The 20,414-nt window shown below is 39.6% G+C and overlaps 1 protein-coding gene across 1 annotated transcript; it reads left to right on the top strand.

Moving 5' to 3' along the window:
* Window positions 1-10,190: 10,190 nt before the first annotated feature.
* Window positions 10,191-17,887, top strand: Smp_019820 (hypothetical protein; the record flags this gene model as incomplete). Its single annotated transcript, XM_018789175.1, has 2 exons — window positions 10,191-10,692; window positions 17,646-17,887. The coding sequence occupies 2 exons, from the start codon at window positions 10,191-10,193 to the stop codon at window positions 17,885-17,887; spliced, it is 744 nt and encodes a 247-aa protein (XP_018646470.1).
* Window positions 17,888-20,414: the final 2,527 nt, after the last annotated feature.

Below are 20,414 nucleotides of genomic sequence, written 5' to 3'. Positions count from 1 at the left end.
GTGGTAAACCTAATGATAACTGACGCATAAAACAGAATTAGGGATTCCCAATATGTCATGGATGACCAAAAGAGAAAGCTGGAGGAGATACTGATATCAGAACGTTTGGCGATCTCCACAACGACCAAGATATTAGCCAGACGACACAAGAAAAAAGAAGAGATATACTCAAGAAAAGACCGATCAAGATTTGAAAACAAAATAAATTGTTCCAACTGCTAAAGACACTACATTAGACAAAGTGGACCACCTCTTCAACTTTGCCTGCACGAACACCAACTAGCAGTCAAACGCCATGACATGTCCTCAATTGTGTCAATGTATGTAAACAACTGTGAACAGACATTCTAATGGGAAAATGTTAGAATCTTAGATAGAAGGAATACGGAAAGCGTCAGGGAATTTTTAGTAGCTTGGCACTCAGGTCAATCGGCAATCAACAAACACATTGAAATCGATTCACTCTATCAACCAATTAAAAAGTCATGGACACATATGAGAATAACAATCAAATGGATGAAAAATACAACCAATCAAATACGCAGCCAATGACAGGTTGAAAGTCAACAATAACCAGTCAAAACCGAGGTAGACAGGACAAAATGAGAGTCATATATGGAGGAGGTGATACACTACTTCTGTCCAAAGTTGTGCTGATAAATGCCATTCAGAAGAACGATGTAAGCTTCATGACCAAACCACTCGACCTGGAGAAAAAACTCCACCTAGATAGCTTTTTTTACTATTTATACACGATTAGCAGGTACCCTATGATGCGGATAATGTTTGATTTGCTAGTAGGGCGGGCATTTGACCACAAGATGATAATTACATTCATACTCAAGAGTCAATCAATTGTTCAAACAGTACATCCTTTAGAAAACGAGTGAACAAAGTTTTCAACAGAAATGTATGTTTCCGATACATATGAAGCTTTAATTCTATCCTTGATGGTGACTCCACGAACCAGGGATTAATGATGAAACAAATATATACTTAAAGCGGTAGCTACCGTGGTCTGTGTTAAGTGAGACAAAAGTTAAATAGCACTCAAAAACCCCAAAGACGTCAAAGTGTTGACCCTAATTTTATATTTCTAGATAGTATGATGATAACTCCCGGCATAACTGTCTAATCTGGTTGGCGATTTTTTGGCGAAATGTTTTATACTGGATGATGTTGCTTACCTCATGCTCAACCCTCTTCCTTCACCCGAACTTGGGATAGCCAGTAACTTTAGAAGGCGAAGATGCTAACAAAACTAAAAAGAAACGAATTTATACGTATAGAGAAAGCGCTAGAGGAAACCACATATATCTATGAAAAAATGGTATCATTCATGGAAAAGCATCCACAGAGTGCTATCCTAACATATGCGAAATTAATTATACACTGAGACTCAAGACCTTACTATTTACTCAGCAACACTTTAAGTGAATTTCGTCGTGACTGCTCCGCGCGGTTACCGATCCCAATACTCATGGCAATACACATGGACTCTTCCTGCTCTCCAGGATGCAACGAGATAACCAAGTCCTACTCAGACTCGTATCTACATATATGCATACCCCGAGTTGTTTTTTAATCCATAAGATCAACGACTGAATTCATGGTAAACTCATGTTTTGGCAAGGAACTGTTCATCATCATTAACTCCCTCCGCAAACTTTCACTATGCTCACACCTATCCTCTAGAGCTAATAAAAGGTGATCAACAAATAGTTGTCCGTCCACTTATTTAGAGTAGTACCCACTTTGAACACAATTCTATATCAACTCCTTCGTTAAAAATGATCTGCAACATACGAATCCTCCGTATACACATTCAAGCGTTACATTTTCAAATTTTTCGGAGTAACCCCTTCAGAGGACAGTGGTGCTAATTAAGAGAACCAGGATCATTTGATGATGAATGTATCCAATGCGACTTAAACTGAAGCCTCTAGTCGATTAAAGTGCAATATCGATGTTAAACGTTTCGTACTTGCGGTCCTGATATTGGATTGAATTGTAATTGGAACACTAACGACGAAAAATATGCTTATCATATCAATATCAAGATCAAACAATTGGCGCTTGTCGAATCGACCAAAGACAACTTTGCAGAACAATATCAGCCATACTACTCCTCACATAAAGATCGGTAACCAAACAACCTTCCCTCACTGTTTCTCCCTACGCAGGACTTGAATATTCTGATCCATGTTGCTGTGCATCTAAACAAATCAACAAACTTAATTGTCTGTTGCGAAAGTATTTAACTGTCTTCCCGTAACGTACAACTACAACAGCTTTGTAAAAACAACATTTATTGACTGATTTTATTATTGACGTGCAGGCAAATGAGTCACTGATCACTTTACGGAATAGCCTATAGGATTTAGAAGTTCTCACGAGTCAATACATAAGGTAGTTTGAAGTTACTTACAGTAGCCAACATCAAATAAACTTTCTTTCTGCGCCTCCGCTACTGATTCAGTTATCCCACCACACGCTGACGATTTTTTCAGTTCTTTTATGACTTGTGATCACCGATCAATATTGTGTGCCGGGGTCGCTAACCAAAATTCAAATACCACGTTTTCTGTCCCGTGTCGATTATTTTGTCTGTATCCCAATACTCTGGACTTGATCAATTAAATGTCTGACCTGCACTGATGACCTAGGGTCGAAATGAGTGCTTCTTCTGTCACTCATGTTAAGCCCCAACAGAGGTTGTCACTTAGTTTCCGTTTTATTCAATTCACTTGTGACTCAAAACTCATAAGACCACATAGGTTCAAATGTTGGCGCACGTCACCATAGCTCACTGGTCACTGGGACGGCATATGTATACCCTATGTATTATGTCTGCAAAAATTAAGTTATTTTGGAGGGGTACAACACAAATACAGTTAGTGCACTGAGAAAAGTTTACAAGCAGGCACATGAAAAACACGATAGTTTAACTACTTGTTAATAATCAAACAACAAAAATATGACTTATAACTCCAAGTAGGATGGTTGTGAGAGTTGAACTTACCCATTACTTGTCCAGCTCAGTCGTCCTTCTGCACTGTGAACCCATAAATATACATTACACGTCAATAATTAGTTGGCGATATACTCCTATTGGTTTATGCTGACACTCTAGATAGTCTGAACCGTCACCAAGGACCTTATGAAACATGTAATAGTTCTTGTTTGTTTGCATAGGTCAATAAGCAGCTAACATGAGACTTAAACCTCAAATTGCAAACAACACTTTCAGTGTCGTTTCTGTGACAGAAATTATTTATGGATATTTAAAAAGCACATTGGATATTGCCATTCTGTCAGGAGAGCTGTGTTGAATTATTGATGTTGCTCGGTCGTGCTGACATTTGGTCTTTTGGCGCCTGTATCACCACACTGGGATCTATTGTAAGTGCAAAGTAAGCGTTAGATTGGGTTCTATGAATGACGCAAATAGATCGTCTTTAAGGTTGCCTGAACGTGTTTGAAAGTATTTCAGTGGTGACCCATAAGACTGTCGTGGGTTTATCAGAGAGGGTGAAGTGAACTTCACGTTTAACTGATTTTCATCATTGCCTTGAAAGTAGATTCTTCTTTATTTTTTACTTGAAGGAGACTCAAGAGGCAGGTGATTAAACACCTGATAGCCGGGCAGAGCACCGAAAAATCGTACCTCACCAACATGGTGTTGAGTAGACCGCTCGCGGCACTTTCTCGGATATTCAACGTTCCTACGGAATTCGATTCTTGTGGGAAGCTAAAGTAACAACTTAGGTAGGGTGTATCACCAATTGATAATGAATTAGCTCATAGCCCTGGTAGTAGGAGTGAAGAAAATAACTGACCAGCTTATTGGGTGAACTTATTGAATCAAGGTCTTATTTGGTATTAGTACACTTGCCCCAGCACTGAATGCCCTAAATAAGTGTGAGGTCCTTCTAATTCATGCTCTACAAGTAGTTTATTTCAATTATCATTGGAATGTTTTGTTTTCTTACTTACTTACCGTCTTACTATTAAATTTTGCAACCTCAAATTCCTTCATATTCTTTGATCATCTACTTGTCCTTATCACCTCTAAATCATAAACCACATGACCATTATGCTATAAATTATACCACTGGTCAATTTTTGAGTAATGATATGCCAAATGGAAATCTAGTCCACAATACAAAGGCTTTATATACCTGAACATGGGACTAATAGAGACAGTGCATTCCAACAATGTGCGCATTATAGAGCTTGGATTAAAGTACTATTCGTACAAAACACAAACGTAAGAGAGACTAACATCACAAAAGGAGGGAGGGTGGTGCCACAGACGAGGAAACGTGACGATGGGGAGATAGCTTCAGTACACCCATGTTTGTAAGGGAGAACATTTTCTTTAATTATAGCTCCTTGTGGTCTGGTAGGATGTACTTATCCGATGGTACTGATACTAATTTCTTATTGTAAATACCTCTTTGGACAGTTTTTAGCATCAAATTGACTACATTTTGTACCAAGAAATCCTATTCGAAGCAAGATTGGACAATTACTTGGGTAGAAGTCCATTCATGGTTCCACAAAAGATATAACATTAAAAATGGGTTACAATAATTTTGAAGAAAAAAACCCAGTTGGCATTCGAACACGTTTTCTTGACGAATTTTCAAAAAAACATTCCTAAAGTTTCGGCTCTCCCAGATCACTTCCCTTTGTACTACTTTTTTACTCATCGCCATACATTCGTTTGTTTTCTTTGACCTAATGAAATAGACTTGCTTGGAAATTGACCTAATAAAAGAGGATAAGTATTGATATTCATACCTTAATTAATCCACCACAAATGACCAAACTTCACTAGTCATGAACACTGTCTATCCTGCCTTCTGTCCTTCCCCCTTTTTCAGCAACCTCTTGGTGTACCAAAGAAAACACATATGAAACATGAGACTTCGTCCTACGCCATCATCAATTCTTCCGATATTCTAGGTGGGCTTGGAGTTGCGTCTTCTAGAAGTTCTCAACATTGCGTGAATTTGCAGTGGAATTAGGCCCTAACCACACAATCCTAAAAGGTGATCACGGGATAACTAGGAAAATAGATATTCAACATTTAACGCGAAGAAAAAAACCCGACGATGAAGAAGACGGAAAGAATGAATTAAATGAATTCAAATCCACTGAATCGAAATGGCTTCGCCTTGCAGGCGTGAGGATTATTGTGTAGCCTATATCCTTCATTCATAATAAATATATCGTTCTATCTTCATCCTAAATGTGTACTCCATTATATATTGGTGATTGTTACGAAACGATGTGTAAGTGTAGACAAGGATGTGACTTCCATGTAAGTTATACCATGACAAATCTACAATTTTAGGATTGGGCCTATTATTAGAGCAGTACTAATAACGAAGTAGACCATCAGTTAGGAAAGGTGATTTGCATTCATGGAACTTCACAAGTTATGAATATTCTCTTTTTAGTGGTGGAAAAGTAGTTTACGCTCCATTTTTACTATCGTTTTTCGTCCGAAAAGTATGACACACGAGGGAATCAAGATTATATATGCGCAACATGCGTTTCACTATCCTATGGCGTCGATAAGTTTTAAGTCCCTGTCGAGTATAGGCAACAACAGCTATCCAGAAGTTCAAACCTAACCTGTACGTGCAAAAACGACTTGTCTAATACCACATTCTTCTTTGATGTCAGCCTTCCTTTCAATCATTTATAATCATTTTTCTATTCCCCTCGAATTATTCTCACGGATGTTGATTGGTCATTATTACAAGCATCCATTTGACTTTTTCAAAACAGTTAACTTTATAGTTGAACGGTATCCATTCTCTCGAGTTGAAGGTCTACCTCGCAGATGTTATAAAATATTTATAAAACACATTTTAAACGAAAATCAGTAAATGTAACATCCAAACCTGGTTTCTAACTAGGTTTGAATTGTTGAATAACTGGAGAGTAAAATTAGAGACGCGCACCCCCTGGTCGAAATCAGAACAAGGTGTTTTGGGGGTAATAACGGTTCTAAATTTCATCATATATACAAATGTACAAATTTACCTAAACAAATATTACCACCCAGTTATTCAACCGACAAATGATACCGAAATATTCAATCTAAATTACAATGAATAGCAAAGTGAAAAGAAATATATTAAAATTACGGAAAACACCAAAAGGTGAGTGTTACTCTATCCTTTCTCGATAGATCAAGTAAGATTCCGTTTGAGCGGCTGCTTTATAACACAAAGTGTTTCAATATCTGGAAAAGTGCTCCAAATTACAACCAAAAATGCACGATCCCAGTCAAAATCAAACCGTACAATCAAAGAGCGAGCAGCCAATATGGCAGCCGCCAGAATGATAACAATTAAAACAAACTAAATACAGTTCAGTAAGGAACATAGATACTCAATAAAAACGATAAGAAAACCAAGAAAATTAAACGTTACAGACTTAATTAGCATCAAAAAAGTTAACAATATATACAAATAAAGAAACCACAGGGAAGAAATCACAAATGTATGCATGGAGGGATTTTCACTTTCAAAATGGATCTAACGGTAAATGTCAGACAACTGTTGCCATCCATATTGCTTAATTATCTATGAAAGCAATATGATAACATCATACTCAACTATTACCTATCATTGCTTTCCTTTACTGTATTGCATCAACACAGCTCTCGGTCCCCGTGGGAGACTTGCTAGAAAGCCTAAAAATAAGTGAATTTCATAAGGACTGTAAGACAAGAATTATATATGAGGACTTTGTCCATTTTTTCTTGCCCGAGCTTTCTGGTACGCAAAAAACCATTCTGCATAACGCATATTCAAGTTACTTTTATAGAGTTCACTTTGTGTTTTATTTTCGTCATGGAACCTACAGAAATTTCAAATTTAACGAGTCAGCATTTACTAAGGAACGAAACTTAAGCTGCAACTCCATGGAAAGGTCCTTCAACTGTAGGAACATTGTTTCACCTTCACATAAACCTTGAAGATGCGCGGGATTCTAACATTCGTATCGACTACCATATACTGGTTTGGTGTCTTTGGCGAGCTTGGAGCGCATTCAGAAAAAAACCCTCCAGATAATGAAAATCATGAGGATTTCCGAGTTAACACGATTTATAAGAGCAAGACCAACTGGCGTAAGTACTAATCATGAGAAAATGTACATTCTCGTTTTAAAAACAAAGGCCCTAAAAACAATTTTGAGGAAGAAATGTTATTCAGAAGAAGATTCAGTTTGTTTTAACATGTATCGTTATCGATGGAATGATCGCTGTTTACCAATTATGTGAACTATGTTGAACGGGGTGTTTCACTAACCCATAAGATGAGATATTGAAAAAACACTGCTTTTCAAACGTATGGAGTTAAGCGATATTTTGCTGAGATATTTACTTAATTATCAGCTTCAGTGCGCTTTGTATTTTAGTGGTTTTCTTGATCAAAGGGGATATAGTTGTTCCCTCAAATATCGTATTTTTACCCTCAAAGTACGTCATTTTGATGACCTGTTCTAGTAGTTGTTCAGTCTGTTTTTGTTCCCAGTCTTTTATTGGCTTGTTCAGCCACAGTCGTACACCTAATATCTCCAGATAGCTAAGCTCAATAGTGAACTCTGCCGGGGTACAATTAGGTCCTGACATCTGAACTCATCATTTAGGTTTTTTCAATGTGAGTGAAAGATGTTAATATCACAACCGGGATTGTTTTGGGTTTGCTGTATATCACATTCAATGTGAATAGTTCTGAATTTTTAAAATTCTTGTTTACTCAGAAGTTTCTACGAAACCTTGGATATACTTCTAAAATTAGTACATGTATGGTTTGGTGGCGCTACCTAGATCCTGTTCCATATGACAGATAAATAAATTTATACTCCCATCCCAGTGGTAAACTGCAATAGTGAAGTGAGTCTAAATGTCGTTTGTATGTTGCCGGCCTCATACAATGCAAGCGTTCTGAGTAACGTGGATATGGAGTCTTAATTCATTTTTTTGTATCTCAATTGGTTCGTACTTAACTATATCATCCTGGCTTATATCAACAAAAACTTACGCATGCCACCCCCAATCGAGCATAGGCCTCCAACAGAAACTATTTAATTTTATATCACTGTTGGTAAGGACGATTCTACGTTACTGTGTTTTGGTTTTGTAATTTACATAGGAGGAATTTCGCTTGTGATGCTTTAGTGGAGTTGGTGCGAGTTAAGTCCTAAGTTTTATCTTGAACTTCCCATGAAACCGTGTTGATGGTAAACTAGTGAAATAGATTCTAACAGGCTAATAAATTAAGCTATTTAGTAGATTTGGTATGAGTTTTATTTTCGACTAATCGAACCCACGTTAAGGTCCCTGCTGCTGTTTGACCAGGACTCGTGTTAAGTTTAATTTAATAATATTAATACATACATGTTGGTAACTACGACGGATGGTGTTAGTGTTGTTAGTTCTCTGATGTCTATGGTTTAATTGCGGAATTTTCATTGTTTTGTACAGGACCATCCTTTGTTTCATAAAGTCCAAAACGACATTGAAGATTCCGCAAAGTTTAACTTAGAAAACTCAATACCATAAGAGGATATTTTGTAACTTCTGAGTAGAAACAAACATGGTGACAACTAAGTGTAACTATTCTAGTGACTTGAAGGTTCTGCCTGATTTAGTTGGCCGACAGGTTTTGTAACAGTTTGCCACTGAAATTACATAAGTTTCTGACCCTCCTAAAGTCTCCCTACATGAACGTCAACAGTCGAGTTAAAATTGATAGCGAACTCACGGCACTTGTCAACCCTAAGTAGTGCTCGTCAGGGTTACTTATTACAACTCTTGTTATTTGGTTTCGTTATGGATGTTCTAGAAATCACACTTTTTTGACCTCATTTTTCAGGGTTTGATTATCTTTCCGAAGACTCGCTTACCCATTTGACGTAATCCTATATAGTAGGAAACCAGGGATAATGTAGTTTCTTGAATCCTTTGTGTAACAATACGGGCGCAATTGAGATGCGTTTCTTTCCATCTTAATGAGAAATGTAATAGTTGATTTCATGAATCAATTAACGCTAGACCACCATAGAAAATCTGAACGCCTGTTACCCGTAATAAAGCATAGGCCGCCTACCAACATTCTCCAACCTACTCTGTCCCACGCCTTCCTTTCTAATTCTACCCGATTGCTGTTCATTCTTCTCATGTCTGTCTCCATTTCTCGGAGTAATGTGTTTGGTTTTCCACTCCACTTTAGACCTTAAGGATTCCAAGTGAGGGTTTGCCTTGTGACGCAGTTTTGTGCCTTTCTCAGTGTGCATTCTATCCACTTTCAGCGCTTCTTCCTGATGTTTTCATCCGCTAAAATCACAAAACCTCTTTCTGATAATAATCACGTGCTCACTAGTAACTCACTAAAGACAATGGTGGACGGTGACGCAATTTCGTTGGTTGGTTGAAGTTAGACATTAACACCGTTGGATGCCGGCTCAGTGGTCTAGAGGTTAATCGCGAGACCGAACGTCCTGGGTTCGAATCCCACAAGCGGGATTGTGGGTGTGCGCTGCTGAAGAGTCCCCTAACAGGACGAAACGGCCGTTTAGTGCGTTCAGATTTCCTATGGTGGTCAAGCGTTAATTGACTCGTGAAATCAACTATTAAATTACTACGATCTCCACTAAACCTCTTTCTGACAAACACAAAAGGTCGCTTTTGGGCTGGTCTAGGTTAACGCGCAGACTGGTTATAGTGCAGTGAACGAGAAAACAAGCAGGGACAACCAAATGTATTTCAACACAAAATTACAGAACTTCTTAGTAAAATCCGAGAACCACGCATAAATACCTCGCTTGCAAAATGTCAACCAATCGTCTCAGACTCCACTGTTCCTTCATTTCCATAGCAATCATTCTCTGTTCTCGTTTTTTCGATCTTCTTAACTTTCTGCCACCAGGTATTTCACTTTCGACTGATGATACATACTACTTATATCTATCGACATCAGCAGCACACCCCACAATAAGAAGTGAAGCAGTTGAGTACTTCGAACACTTCATTTATTTTGGAAATCTCATCAGCTATGATGGCCTAGTTGGCTACAAAATCTCGGCATACTGCCCATAAACCAGCTTTGTATTACACTGTGGTTGTAAAAGACAAGAAATAGTTAACTCATTCTTTCTTTTTCATGACAGAAATTAGTTTCTTCCAATCTGTATGGTCGCCTCAGATTTCTATGACGGAACAATCCCATATCATTCCACAATGCAAACTCTTGAAATTTAACTGGATAAATGGTAGTTCTAGCAACGTTAAATTCCTGCATAAAGCACAACTATCAGATTTATTCAACTCGCCTTGGTCCAACTCACAATTCACTTGGGATCCTGGAAACCATGTTAAACATCCTGACCAACTGAGGTTACATGAATGCTACATTCTGTTCATTTTCTCTACTACTTGTCGATTTTCTAAAGCTTCATTGCCCTATATAAATGCTTTAGCTCGAGCATATCCTCAACTTCCAGTCTACGGTATCCAGGTGGATGATTATCTCATTCACAAATGGAGTCTACGTATGTTGTTTGTCCCAAAACTCAAGATTATCGTTAACGGAAAGATTTTCAATGAGTATTCCGGTTCAGATGTCGATTTGGATGGGATGGCTGACTTCATTTGGTCAAACATGCGTAAGTCCATACTTCTAATTAATACTGAAAATTATGCGTGATATCTGCCCCAGTGACTTACATCCAGTGGTTGTTACCCCAGTAATAGGTTTTTATGGTGTCGGCTACGTAACTTGCTATAAACTGAAAATCGCGCACTTAATGAGTCACTATTTGTCCACCAATGTATATATATTTCTGAAAAAATTACTGTGCTCCCATGAAGACTAGAGAGAATAAAATTATATAGGTAATATTTCTCTTTGTTATCGTTTGCTAGTATGGATAACCTGGACCTACTGTGAACCGATCAGTATCTCACTGCCCTCGCTTGACAGACTCCACTCTCGAACTGTTTACGTGCAAAGTACTTTTGGTTTATCAAGTAAAAGGAAGATGATGTTATTAAGAGCTATATAGGAACATAAAAACAAAAACATAGATCAGAGAAATTTAAAGCAATCTCGATAGTGTGATAAGAAGACGAAGATTATCAGAACTGTGTGATATATTAGCGCAATACATTCCGAACAATCTCATCACACATATACTTGTTCAGAACATTTATATATAAAAAAAGGTCAACAAGACTGGATATGGGGGGGGGTAAGAGGAAACAAGGATAATAATAATAATATATCACACAGTTCTGATAATCTTCGTCTTCTTATTACACTATCGAAATAGATTAGAGTCTATTTGTTTGTACTAGATTATGATTAAAGTCTATGCAACTCAGTAACCAATTGCAGCCCCATGTATTTGGCTTTTGTCTACACCTTTTATGTGAGCTAGTAACGCTAACCGGTCAAGTAAACTGAACTATATGTAACAGGCTTCAAACTCGTAATTTAACAACGGGAACCTTAGCTTTCAAATACTGGCAGCGACCGAATCTAAAGTGCTGTGGCACAAAGAAACGTTTCCTTGTTTACTATATCCGTCAATATAATTGCGATAAATATTTGTTTATTACAAGTATCTACCCGCCAGATTCCGTTCGTATTCGACAAATAATCTAAGACATGGATTTACACCAAAGTTTTATTTTCTGTAAAACCGACGGCTTATATTTATTCGAACCCTTGCTAAGAAGCATAGAATGCAACGCGAGTGGGAAAGTGAAGCATAGTGTGTAATTTTTTGAAGACAGTTTAATATATTTATTACAGTAAACGATTAAGAATTCGTGTACTTAATACACTTACTGGTACAAATAGGCTCGAAAGTAGATACGCGTCATAAAAAAACGAAAGTGAAATTGTCAATAGATTAAAGAAAGAGCACAATCAAAAACAGCTAAATGAATAAAAACAAATAGACCAGAATAGTGTACAATGGGGGAAATAGTTCAGTTAAAATAAAACAAGAAATAATTCTGCCAATCCATTGAACTCCTTATTATGGAGAATGTGGAAGTAAACTACATCGGAGTCGCCACTAGTTTGTGTTCTGAACCATATCTGGCAATGTCTCATGCTATTTAGACGCCAACAGATGCCAGTCCCATACAGTTTATTCTCATACCACTTTTTTCACCTAAAGCCCGCTACGGCGGTATTGCTAAACCATGTTCAATCTACTAAAACCATTGTGTGAAGATAGTGACATTAACTGCATTTTCATCACTGTGCCCGAACACACATTGTCCAGTCACAGAAATATTAAAATGACACTTAATGAAACATAATGGCCGGAGCGCGAATTAGAAACAGTGGCTGCTGGAAGCTAATTTAACTCAATCGAGCCACTGGCATCTAGAATTCTGGCATGAGTGAAGCAGTCTGTCAAGCTGATGGAACGTCTGTTAATAACCTCTAATGAAGTCCTGGATTTTAGAGTTTCAAAAAGGACAGTACAGCTAGTCCGTTACCCCACCAACGTCGGTCGGACTGTCCTGTCCTCCCTAGGCGGTGACAGCGAGTTCACTTAACAATAGGGATTCCGCAAGGAAATCCTACTACCAAAGTGCCGTAAACCACCAGGTCCTCTTTAAGGATTGTGGAAAACTTCTGATCAGGGAACCGGCTGGGTTGTTTGGGAAGGTTTGTAAAGCAGTGTTCTCAAACATATTGGAATGAAATGGTCTTCGTCTTTTTCCTTAAAAACGGTCTACATCATCGATGCAACAAATATCAAGGGACATGTCTTCTTTTAGCTGTCCTCTGTCCCGCTTATAAGCACTGGGTTTCTTCTGGCTCCTTACAACTGATGGAAGCCCGTCGGTCTACTCCGGGTAAATCAGTTGATGAGGTCATGAATCTTCATCGACTGAGATGGTTGGGCCATGTGTTACGTATGCCTGAACACCGATTACCACGACGCGCTATGATGACTAGTATTGGGGATGGTTGGAAGAGAGTTAGGGGCGGCCAAACCAAAACATGGCATCAGTGTTTGAAGTCACTAACTTCTAGCCTGAGCCATGTTGGCAGATGCAGACTACCTGGTTGGGGTCCGCGTGACTATCGTAACCAATGGTTGGAGACTCTAGGTGACATGGCTCAGAATCGATCACAATGGCGTAGGTGTATACACTCTTTATCTTCCCTTAAACTATGAGATTAAAATTGCTTCATAACTTTTTTCCTTCCTATACTATATCCTTATATACAACCTTTCTTCATATACTACTACCACTAAATTAATTACTTCTATGAATCCGGTGTTGATCTTGTTGTGCTAACGAGGTATGGCAACTTGGACCGATGCATATATGTGCCTGGTCCTACGTTGTAGCTGACTGACTGACTGACTACTCCGGGTGACCGGGAGTTTGACCACAAACGATGGCTGTTACGTAACGAAACTGGGCAAAGCTTGCGTAAGGACCGAGAAGCCTGGTGGTCGGAGCGTGCTAATGAGATGGAAGCAGCAGCTGCATCTGGTAACTGCCGGAAGCTCTTCCAACTCATCCGATCCACTGGCAACAAGAAGTCTGGTGTGAGCGAAACATTCTGTGAGGATGACGGGATGCCAATCACTAACATGTATTGACGTCTTGGACGATAGGCAGGATTCTTTGAAAGGCAGGTCAACTGGCCTGCTGCTCCGGTGACATCGACCAGATTGTCCTGCACTCCATGGCCGGTGACGACTGATCCACCAAACGAGGCGAAAGTCCGCAAAGAACTCCAACTCTTGAAACGCTACAAATTACCGGGCCCAGATGACTCACCTCCGGCTCTTTTTAAAGATGGTGGTGACTTTCTGACTAAAGAATTGACTGTGCTGTTTACAAAGGTTTGGGAGCAAGAAAGTGTTCCAACACCATGGAATGAGTCGATAGTCGTTTCTATCTTTAAAAAGAATTCATTTCATGTCTGTAACAACTATCGGGGGATAAGTCTACTTCCGATTGCGTTCGAACTATTGGCTTCTGTCATTCTTCGTAGGTTGTTTAAAACCTGAGAAAGATTGACTCGCGAGGAGCAGGCTGGTTTTCGTTCTGGTCGAGGATGCATTGATCATATCTTCACCCTCCACCAAGTGTTAGAACACCGTAATACTTATCACAGGCCAACAATCGTAGTGTTTCTTGACATCAGGGCTACCTTCGATTCGTTGGACAGGACTGTTCTCTGAGATTGTCTATTGAAGAAGGGTGTTCCTGAAGTTTATCAACACCTTAAAGGCCCTATATACAAACACCTCTCCATTGTTCCATTCAAGCAGTGGGGTTAGGCAAGGTTGCCCGATCTCACCATTCCTCTTCAACTTTGCCATCGATGACATTCTGGAAACAGCTCTGATGGATGTAAGTAATGGCGGTGTGGATATATTGCCTGGAGAAACACTTCTCGACCTTGAGTATGCGGATGATATTGTCTTACTGTGCGATAATGCCCAAGCCATGCAATGCGCACTTAATCAGTTGGCAATTAGTTTCCGCAGGTAGGATATGTGCTTTGCACCCTCCAAGTGCAAAGAACTCCTACAAGACTGGCAAGATTCTGATCCTGTACTCACCCTGGATGGTGAGCAGATTGAAGTAGTTGAGAAGTTCGTGTATCTAGGTAGGTGCATAAGTGCAGGTGGTGGCGTGAGTGATGAGATCGATGCACGTATAATGAAAGCCAGAGCGGCTTATGCCAATCTGGGCCATCTTTGGTGCCTTTGTGATGTTAGTCTGGCTGTAAAAGGTCGGATCTACAACGCGTCGGTGAGAGCAGTTCTGCTCTATGCTTGTGAAACCTGGCCTCTCCGAGTTGAGGATGTTAAACAACTCTCTGTTTTTGATCATCTTTGTCTCCGAAGGATTGCTGACATTCAGTGGCAACACCATGTTAGTAATGCAGAGGTTCGGCATCGTGTGTTCGGGCGCAGAGACGATAATTCAATTGGTGTCACCATATTGAAACATAGACTTCGGTGGCTTGGACATGTTCTACGAATGTCGTCCCAGAGTTTATTTATTTAAACACATAAATATTGGTACAAAAAAGCACCAGATAAATATGCGCCTCACAAATTCTATTTGATTTGTGTGAGGGCTGAGATACTGCCCTGATGCCCAGACTGAAGTAGGTGGTTTTCTTAGGGGGCCACACCCCGAGTCTTTGACCCTGAAGGTCTAACCCACAAGGCAGTGAAACATCGTAAGGAGATGCAGTCCCATGGTAGCTGGTGACCAACAATTGGTTCATACGCGATTTGATTCCTCAGGATACTGGAGCCCGTGTGCACCATTGGTTTGGAATAAGGGTTTTCATACTCCCCTAGGTGAACATTCCGTGTCCACCAACCCGGTTAAAGCACCGAACATTCGCTTTTCGTCTTCTCTATTTCGTAAACAACACCCTGGCCACGAGAAGGCAGTGAGTAGGACTTCCCTGGCAAGGGCTATATACGCGTGGCCATGTGAGAGCATTTCGAGAGAGAGAGTGGACTCTCCCCACTCTCGGCTTTACCAGGGCATTTGGGGGCGTCGTCCCTGAGACTTCAACGTCGTGGATTATTTGCCGACTCTAGGACTGTTTGGAAAAAGCGCAGAGGTGGTCAGTGTATGACATGGTGTCGTGGCATGAAAGAAAGCTGCAAAGGGCTAGCTTCAGTTGGTCCTTCACGACTCCCTGGCTGGGGTCCGAGCGATGGTGCAACACAGTGGCTAGAGACGTTGTCAGATATGGCTCAGAATAGAAGCCAGTGGCGTGCCTGTTGTAACTTTCTTCATAAAGAGTGATTATAACTTTCTTAACTGAGAGAGTCCTTCTGGTTGTACACTTCAGTTCCCCCATCATTACTCTTCTCTTTTTTTCATCCTTATGTATACGGATCTTCTTTTCTTATCCTATTCCCATTATTTTGTGTAGCGCATACGTATCTGGTGCCCTTTTGTACCAATATGTATGTGTTTAAATAAATAAATCTGTCACACAGTGCACCACCCAAGACTCGCGGAGAGCAGGGCGGCTTTTAACCAGTGTCGGGATACTAATCATATATACACGCTCCACCAAATGTTAGAGAAGCGCCATGTTTATTCTAGGTCAAATCATTTTTTTCCTATTAAGACCGTCTCTGTCTAGTCCGACAGAACTGTGCCCTGGAAGTCTGTAGGAGAGAGACGTGACGCCCAATACTCACGGCGTATAGGCATCGGGTGCTGGAATGTGTCGGTGGCTAAAAATAGAGTTTTGTCTACGCAATACTGCCGATGACAGTTACTGTTTTCCTATCTGCAACTAAAAAAATCCCAACCAACTACCCTAGCAACTTTATTGTTTCTAGACGCCCAATCTGCGCATTCGAACCGTCAAGCATCACCATATTTGTCGAACCTGTTTTCTAGAGACTATTTATTCGATGGTGGAACCCATTTTAAATTGCGTCTGGTTTGTAATCCGTCGGGGTTTAGGCAGAAACAACGCGAAGGTATCGTTTCTTAGACCGACTCCCTATAATTAACGTGAACCTTTCTAACCTAACAGCAAATAACCGGCTATCCGTTTGCGCTGGTGCCTAGTACGACACCAAAAGAACTGGAGAAACATGCCACATGATCCCTGAGGAAACGCACGTAAACGAACTTTTACGAATTGAAAGACCGAGCAAGTATGTAGTACTCCACTGGTCATGAATATGGGTGTCATACATAGAGCAGTAATTGATTTCAAGACTTTCCAAGCATATACGTTGTTGGGCATCTAAGTCAAAGTAGCTTTTCCTTAGTGGGATAGAGGTTAGATTAAAGCATGCCCCATGGAGGATTGTGTTCGGACATGCTGATTGTCTATCAGCACTAGCAGAGACCTGGAGAAGACAAGAATCTTATGTAAAATTTATAAATTACTAACGTTTTTTCTTATTGTGATTCCTACTTCCATCCAACCCCTTCACTTGGAATATAATTACGTTCCTGTTCAACCGTGTTCTGATTTGAGGACTTGTCGAGTGAAGCAGTGTCCAAGAATACTAAGCAAAGGAGTATTCGGGTCGTAATAAGAGAGATTGTAACAGTTGTATTCTTAATAGCCGTTGACTAGAGCGTCTAATCCACAAGGTAGTCGATGAACGTCCAGAAATGCAGTTTTATGGTAGCTAGTGACAAAAAGAGGTTCATACAACAGTCGATCTTTTGGGACCCTGGAACCCATACATACCATTCGCTCACAATTAGGGCTCTCCGACTCCCCCTGGGCGAATCTTCTGGACTCACCTACGTAGTTTAGGCGTCCGACGTTCACTACTGGTTCTTTCACTTTCGTAAACAAAAAGGTAGTAAGTTGGGCTTCTGTAGTGATTATAAACCCGTGGTCATATGACAGCATTCCGACAGGGGAGAAGACCCTCCCACTTATCCGTTCAGGGACATTAGGGGGAGAACAAAACTGGAACCTCCAGTTCCTCACTGATTTGATACGAATGTGAAACCACGAGAAACACAATACAATTGGTATTTGGAGTACAAGGTTTTCAGCAAATATGTTTGTGTACACTGGTGCTCGGCATTATTCTCAATGTTTATTTTACAGGTCTCTTACCTCGTGTGCCACTACGCGTTCTTCCTTCGGATTATGAGAATGCACCTCAATTTTCGTTTGAGTCAAATGCTGTTTGCCTACTTACATCGTGGCTGGTTACAATAATGGGGCTCGGATTTATTTGTGCGACAGCAGTCTTGCGATTACAATGTTTTACTTCTTTTCTTAACCGCATATCTGCCCTGAACTTTTTTTTGGTAAACTTTAATGGACGGCACCATTACAGTGGTTAATTTGACGACTTACACTTATTTTCACACTGTATATTTCATCTGTCATTATAGCTTGAAAATGTGTATAAATAATTTTTGGCTTTTTTTCCAAAGCTGTGTCACAAAATTTAATTTATAATACTCATCAGCTGTTGAGTAGACCAGTTCCGACACATATCAGCACAACTCCAACGGACCCTAGAAGTTATGGACAGATAATTTTAGTTGATGGTAACGTACCGCTAAATTTCATTTTGTCATGGTAAACACATGAGCTTGTGAGAGCTGACGCTAGTAAAGCTGTTGAGTTTGCTATCGCTACACCTCTTGACAAGCCTAAAACAGTCAAAATTTTCTTCGTGATTACTTACGTGTATATCTGAATCCAAACATCAACAAGATAGAGGCGGATTGATTCAAAAAAATAAACGCTAGGAGCTACGAGACAATTCATGAAACAAGAATTCTTACCTTGAGTGTTTTATTAGAGTTATACTTCATACAGATATTAGTACTTCCCCATATCAATCCAACCATTAACGGCAGTAGTACCTCAAACATGACTTTTAACTGAAGATTTAATACACAGTTATAATTCTACTATATTGATAGCTGTTATAATTTCTCTTATTACGACCCAGCTATTCCTATTGTTTAGTATTCCTGGACACCAATTCACTCGTCAAGTCCCCAAATCAGAACACGGTTAAACAGGAAAGGTATTATATTCTGAATAACAAGGGTAGATGGAAGTAAGAAGCGCAATAAGAAGTACGTTAGTATATTTATAGTTTTTACATGAGAAGGTTCTAGAGTCCTCTCCAAGGATCAACTAGCGCTGATTGGATAAGAATTAGTCAATCAGCGTGCACCAACGCAATCGTGCATGGAACATGCTTTAATCCAACCTATGTCATGCTAACAATAGTATATATTAATCACTAAACACACCTTGGGGATGCTGGTTTTGTCACTAAAGGATTAGTTGATTGAAGTAGCCCTATTGTGTACTCTCACAAAAAATACGAATTCGACTAAGGTGAATGAATTTGAAGTCTTAATAGTGGCTTCAATAAGTGGTAACTATCAGTTTCCTTACTTTATGTACATATTTTTAGGTAACCAAACCGAGACAGTTTGGTACGCTCTTAAAGAGTTCGATACAGTTATGTGGATTAACAGATTGTTTAACAACTAAACGGAAATAAGTACCTCACTCTTGAAGTTTTTTTCAGTCATTGGTTTACATGTCTGACAATATAACACACGATCTGTTATACACTTTTCATACGATGAATTATGAACCAGCATTTGGTTGCAGACACACGTCGTATTGACAGAAAATCAACCATCACCTTGTTTAATAAAAACAGATCTCAGTGTCGCCTTAAAGTAGTGCGGATTTAGCACACTAAGTAAAGTATTGTTCAATAACGTCTTTTCGCTGAGTTCATAAGTGTTTGCCACAACCCTAGACATACTCATTGATATTTGAAGATGTACAGAGCCAAGAGTACTGAGAGCACTATATAAAATTTTTTTATAAACGTTAGTAATCACTAGGTTTTTTCTACCTTTAACTATCCGTACGTCAAAGCTAATACAAACATTCATATAAAGTACTCGCATGTCACCATATGTAAGCTAAATGCTATAACAGATTGGGAATTCGCCACAGGACACTAGTACACAACACATAAATCTCGGCAGGAATATAGTATACCGACGATGAACGTTATAATGAGCCCAGCTTAAGATTTGAATAAGACCATCGAGGTGGACCTCATTAGAGAAGCTGATAACAAACACACAGATCTAGGCATTGTTACAAAAAAAAGAAGAAACTATAGGTAGTCCTAAGGTATGTGGATCTACAGTTTCAGTTCCGGATTTAGATAACGCAAAACAGACTGCGCGAGCAAAGCCTGAGAAGTTTAGATGATGCGGTTAAGAGACATAATAAGGTAAGTGATTGGCTTAAATTCAAAACCAGAAAAAGTAGAAATAAGGAAACAGAGTGAGACATCTGTGTTTGACAGCGAATCGGACCACTGGGAGGAGAGTATTTCAGGAATTTAAATTGCAGTGTCTTAAAACGAACCTCGCTGACAGATCAATTATTTTGGCCCTGATACGGCCAAGAGTGGGGAAGGGCCACCCTCCCTTTCGAAATGCATATGGTAGCCGTACTTGTCGGAAACGATTGTTTTAGTACGTTAAATGGAGAACAAAATATAGTGATTGTATTTCTCCATTACTGTTACACGAAAATCCAGATTTACTGGCTGAATCAGATCTGGCATTAGCTGAAACTTTATCAAATTATCTTAGCGAAGTCTACTCTAGGTGTGTTGTTTAAAACACTTGTCTTAATCATACCGAGGTACCAGCCATAGGACCAGTACATGTGACGGGAAACTGTTCTTTAGTTGATCACCAACCTCAAACCAAGTAAGGTACCAGGCCCTGGTGGGTACATCTACGGTTGCTGTCATCTCTCGCGGATATTACCTCAAGACCATTCACAATGCTCTTTAACATGTCCCTT

Source organism: Schistosoma mansoni (genome assembly GCF_000237925.1).
Source record: "Schistosoma mansoni, WGS project CABG00000000 data, supercontig 0136, strain Puerto Rico, whole genome shotgun sequence".
NCBI classification, from domain to species: domain Eukaryota; kingdom Metazoa; phylum Platyhelminthes; class Trematoda; order Strigeidida; family Schistosomatidae; genus Schistosoma; species Schistosoma mansoni.
This window is presented reverse-complemented; position numbering and strand designations above follow the sequence as displayed.